Source organism: Belonocnema kinseyi, chromosome 10 (assembly GCF_010883055.1).
Source record: "Belonocnema kinseyi isolate 2016_QV_RU_SX_M_011 chromosome 10, B_treatae_v1, whole genome shotgun sequence".
In the NCBI taxonomy this organism is placed as follows: domain Eukaryota; kingdom Metazoa; phylum Arthropoda; class Insecta; order Hymenoptera; family Cynipidae; genus Belonocnema; species Belonocnema kinseyi.
Window position 1 is genome coordinate 69,180,110 of NC_046666.1, and position 5,933 is coordinate 69,186,042.

The 5,933-nt window shown below is 26.1% G+C and overlaps 1 protein-coding gene across 2 annotated transcripts in view; it reads right to left on the reverse strand.

Moving 5' to 3' along the window:
- Window positions 1–675: 675 nt before the first annotated feature.
- Window positions 676–5,933, reverse strand: part of LOC117181947 (rootletin) — a 99,824-nt gene continuing 94,566 nt past the window's right edge. For both annotated transcript variants that reach the window (XM_033374973.1, XM_033374974.1), the window contains one exon: window positions 676–2,520. In XM_033374973.1, the coding sequence (XP_033230864.1) occupies window positions 2,236–2,520 (285 nt within the window). In that variant the 3' untranslated portion in view covers window positions 676–2,235. The remainder of the gene's footprint in view (window positions 2,521–5,933) is intronic.

Consider the following 5,933-nt stretch of genomic DNA (forward strand, 5'->3'; position numbering starts at 1 on the left):
TTATATAAAATTTAGCACAAATGACATTTTGAAACCACAATGAAAACTTTCAATTTAAAATTTAAAGAAATTTAATTGTAATTGTCCTGCAAGTCTTATATTTGAATTTGAAACTATTCGATTGGGAATTTTTTATTACAAAATGGTTATAAAACAATTTTACAATACGGGAATATTAATTAACATACGCACATTATTCAAAATTAAAATGTTTGTAATTTTAAAATTGCCAAATTTAGGAAATTTCTGTATAATATTAACTTTTAACGTTCTTTCAATTTACAGTATTATTGTATAATATGTAATAATTATGCTTTAATGTGCAGAATTTTAAAATTATTTAAATTTGGAAAAATATATAAATGATCTAATCAAAATAATTATTTAATTATAAATTATTAAATAAAAAAATTATAAAATTAGATTTTTATTTCTGTAGATTTCAATTTAAACTTTTTCAAAGTTGTATAACTTGAAAATCAGACTTTAAATATAAAATCACTCAAAGTTGAATATTTTTAAATTGAACTTTGATGAATTAGACAATTTTCACTTTCTTATAATTTCTGAAAACAAAATCGGGAAACTGGCGAAATAAAATTCAACAAATGTGCGGAAGCTTATATAATGTATTCAATTTTCTATTACATAAATCGTGATACGACTTTCTCATACACTGTCGATGTAACCCAAGTAATGCAGAAACAATTGATTTAAACAGTTTATGCAATGTTTGTATTTGGGATGAGAAATGCACAATAAAAGAGAATTTTATATTTGCTGTCCACATTAAAACGCATTTAACAGCGATACGTTTTTTTTTGAACTATATTGCACTACCTTCGATTTTGTATTGCGGTGCGCTAACAAATTGCATTGAAGAGTACGAAAATCTTTATTTTCTTCTCTGAGTGAAACCAGAACTGGAAACGTTTGGAAATGTATTAAAAAATATTCAATAACCAAAAATCTATCTCAAGTTTTTAATTTCTATACAAATTGAAATTAGGTTTTCAAAACATAAGCCGTAAATATTGCAGAAAATTAATTAAATACTTTCTTTCTAAAAAATAAATAAATTATTATTAACTCGACTTAAAAAAAAGTAAATCTATTAATTCTTGATACTTTACAATATAGTTATTTTGACCATTTCAATTAGTTCTAGCTCCAGGTTTCGATATAGTTTTGACAATTAAATTAAAATAATTTAATTAATATTATTACAGTAACGAAGTAAATCTTAATTTACACATAAATTTACATCAAGATTTTTTAACTAAAACGATGATATACTTTAAACAGAGTTTGGATCCGTGGATCTTTCGGCATCGGAAATTAAGTGCGGATAATACAGCTGGACTGGATGTCTATATTCTCAATGATAGAGAACAGACCCAATCCATTTTCTGCCATCTACGCTTGCAACTCCTATCTCTCTTTTTTTCTCTCTACAATTTACATCTTGTCATTTTTCGACGGCCGCCGATTTAGTAAAACCTAGAAGCGTTTTTCTAGATTGCTCTTGTTAGATGGTCCATTTGGTCTCAGGGTGAGACTAAACAAAGCATTCTTTTACTATTTACGACCTACTTTAATTTTAAAGCTTTTTCTCCCGCTCCATAACACGGATCTTCATTTTTTAATCTAAAATAACTAGATGTTTCCTTCGTCAAAGAGGTTTAATAAATATGGACGGAATTCACGAAGGCCGTATTTTTCCCATAATCGAGTCATACTTCGCATTATCATTAAAAAATAAATAAAATTCTTAAATATAAATAAAGATAAATATTAAAATCTTCTTGAGAATCACTTGATCCTAAGTACTCTCGTATACAAAGAGTTGGAAGCATCAAATCGTTGATTACTTTCACAGAAATATTTCTAGCAAACGTGTCTGGTAAAATTATCATAAAAAAGGCAAGTATCGTTATCACAACAGAGTACAAAATGTATAAAAAATTATGGAACCAGTTTCGAAGGTTTCTACTCACTAATTCGAGTATAGGATTAAAAATTATTATAAATACTGTTCAATGAGACTTTTCCATGTGATCGCAATGCAGAAAAGTTTGTAAAAATGAGATCAGCTTTGCTTTAAGGTACTGTAACTTATATTCTATTCTATTTTAAAAGAACTTAACTGGGTTATTATTAAAAATAAAATGTAACTAAGTGCCGGGCTTGTTAGATTCAAAATTAGTATCGCGATAGTTAGGTTGCAATTTTCAATTACTTTAAGTGACCCGGAGATGAAGATTTCATGTCGTATGAAGATGGAGGCGGAAGAGCTAATGATGGAGGTAAACTGGCAGTATTAGTAAGGGTAGAGTCTAGTTTTCGAGCTTCGTGTTCTAATAAAACGGCATCCAATGATGGATCTTGAGATACTGTTCTCAAAGAATCACCCAATGCTTGTCTCAATTGTTGCATTTCTCGCCCAGCTTGGGTGCTGCGGTAAACGTACAGCTGACGACGCTTGACTTCTTGATTTAGTTGATCTCTGAGCAACTGAATCTGAAAAAAAAAACAGATTAAATTACTTTATGAGTTTACATGATTTCTAAACGAGTTTAATGTATGCATATTTTAGACTTTACAGCCCAAAATGCTCTGAAAACAGGGTACTAGGGTGATTTTTCACGAAAAAATTCGAGTATAATAGGGGAATAAAGTTTTGTCAGTAGAATTATTGTAAATATCATATCAAATTTAATATGAAAGGCTTTAAATTCCTAAGACTTCAAGTTAATATATATTGCATTTTTAACAGAATAGTTAAATTTTCAACCAAATCATATTTTCTACCGAAAGAGATGAATTTTCAATCCAAAAGACGAAGTTTGAACGAAAGGGATCCCTTCTAGAAATAATCGATTGGAAACAATTTACGACGATTAAGAGTGATCAAAATTGCTATCGGTTTAAATTGTTGCTTACTGTGTCAATCGTTCCCAATCGCATTCAATCGTATTGAATTGAGTAATTGCACTTGCATGCAATGCGCCCTCTGCAGTTTTCGTTTTTAGCACACATGACGCACACGCTTTTATTGGTTAGAAATTAAATTTTTAATAATTTAACAAAAAATTTAAGAACAAAAATTAGAATGTCTGTTCAGGCGGTATACCGAATGAAAAATTGGTAGTATCTGGGGTTATAACAACATGCAAAAACCATTCCGTTTCACGGACGTGTCAGTGATATAGTGTGATTATCAAGTAGGTAGTAGTCGTTTGATTTAGTGGTTATATGGTTGTAAAATATTTATTTACTTCTTTTTATATTCATATTGTAGACATTTGTTTCTTTTAAAGAGTAAAAAGTCGTTGTAAATAATCATAGCAATATCAAAATAATGCAGTGACAATATTAACCTCTTACTAAGAATAATAGATACCCAATTGAAAACGATTGGAATCATTATAAAACCTAGGATGGCGCTAATATTTTGAAACTCGGGCTAAATAATTTTTAGGTAACTCATTGAATTTTTTTTTAATTTTTAGACGAAAAACTTATCAAATACTTTTAAGTTTCTTGCAATATAAGAATTATGAATTTTTAAATAAGTTTGATTTCAAATTTTTGAAAGTTTCTAATTTTAAATATTAAAAATATTTAATTTTTAATATTTAAAATAATTTAGTTTGTCTATGCCTAATCTTAAAATCATATATTCGTAAATTTTCATATAACAGTATGGACATTTTTCTACATTTTAGCATATCAAAGAATAAGAGTTTAATTTTTAACTTAAAAATTTTTTGAGACTGAGTTTGAAATGCTAAAATTTAAAAAAATTAATAAGTTCACAATTAAGCAGCTTAGAAGCCCGAATTTTAAACAGTTTATTTTTTAAGTCTCTAAATTTGTACTTATTCAAATCAAATCGCAACAAGATTAAATATGTACATTTTTCATTATTTAAATTTCACATGGCATAATTTTTAAATATACAACGTTACAGGCTTCTGAAACCATATTGTAAAATTCTGATTGCTTTATTTAGAAGCAGTGTCTAAATGGCTTGTAATTTTTACATACCTTCTGAAGATTTGAATCTGAAATAGCTGGTTTCAAATGTTTTAATTATACATTTAAAATGCTCACTGTTCAGAAAACTTCTACTTCGAATGGTTTAATTTGCAATTTAGTCTTAAATACTTTAAATAAAAAAGGTTCGACATTCAAAAATTGAATTTTGAGTTTTATTCTGTTCCTCTATTCTGTGTACATTTTTTTACTAGGAAATGATTCTTCTTCGATTTTAGTGGCTACCTTGTGAATAATAATAAAAGTAAATTTACTGTTCTATTTGTAAAGTTAAAATAATAAAAAGATTTTTTATCATAAGGTAAATGTATGTGTTAATAATGGCCAGGAATTAGCAATTGAGACCTCTTCCTGGTAAAAAAATCTTTTATCTCTGATAGAAACAGAATTTTTTAATTAATAAAATCATACTTCAATCCATTTTCTAAATAAGTTTCACGTTCTTGAAATATTCGTTTAATTTTTTCATTTTGAAATGAATAAATATACATTTTTTAATTTATCTGCTATATAAGAATAATATATAAGAAATAATTTTAATAAATATTTTAAGTTTTAAATTATCAATTGAAGAATATTCATCATCAGAGTTTTAATTTCAAATTATTCACTTCATAACGGTTTCGAGTTTTGGGTATTCAGTAGTTATTTTTATATTTTTAATGTCTGCATTTTAGTTTATATTGTGATGTTGTACTATACCTTTCTTTTTGAAAGGTTTAAATTTGAATTATTAATTTTTAACGATTTAAATCTAAAGACAAATAATTTTCAATACATTGATTAAAAACTATTCAATTTTTAACGCATTTAATTGAAAATTGTTCAATTTAAAACGCTTGCAATGTAAAATTATTGCGTTTTATAAGCTTTAAAACGCTTTAAGTTTTTAAATTCTTCAAATAATTATTTATAAAACTTAAATCTTACATTGTTAAATATTTTCAACAAAATATTGTCAATTTGAGAATATTCAGTCATCAAAGTTTTAATTTTAAATTATTCCTTTTATAATCATTTTCAGATTTGGTTTTCAGCAATAAATTATTTTATTATTAATGTTTGCATTTTATATTTTATTGTGATTTTATACTATACCGTTATTTTTAAAAGGTTTCAATTTGAGTGATTAATTTTGTAACAATTTAAATTTAAAGTAAAATAATTTTCAATACATTGATCTACAATTATTCAATTTTTAGCGAATTCAATTACAAATTCTTCAATTAAAAACGCTTGTAATTTAAAATTGTAATTACATTTTGAAGGCTTTAAAAGTCTTTAATCTTTGAAAGGATTTAACATTTTTATTTGGAATTTGTCTGATTTTTAAAACCTAAATCTAAAATTATTAAACATTTTGAAGCTAATTTTTAAAATATTCGTTTAATTTTTTTTTTAAATCTCAACTGATTTTAAAACCTATAAGTTTTTATAAAATATCCACTACAATAAATAATCCAAGAGTTCATAATAGTAAAAAAACAAAAACAAAAATTTGCTACTTTCGCTAATATAAAATAAACGTTTTCATTTTTATCGCGTATCTGATTTTATATTTTTAATGTATAATACTATTAGCACACGTTTTACCGTAGCACCCACTTCATCTGGTAAAAATTATCTATACAATTTTCATTTACTTTATTTTGTAATATACACTGTTCAAAATGGATATTCTTCCAAAAAAGTGAATAACTGTACTCAATTTGAAGTTCGTAAAAGAATTTACCAAAGGAAAATCCAATCAGTCAATTCTTTTGAAAGTTATCGTGCTAAACAAAAAACCATCCACAGACGGACAGACAGACACATTGGTGAAAACCTGTTTTTCGGATTCAGGGGGTCTCAAAACGTGGACATTTGACAAAAAC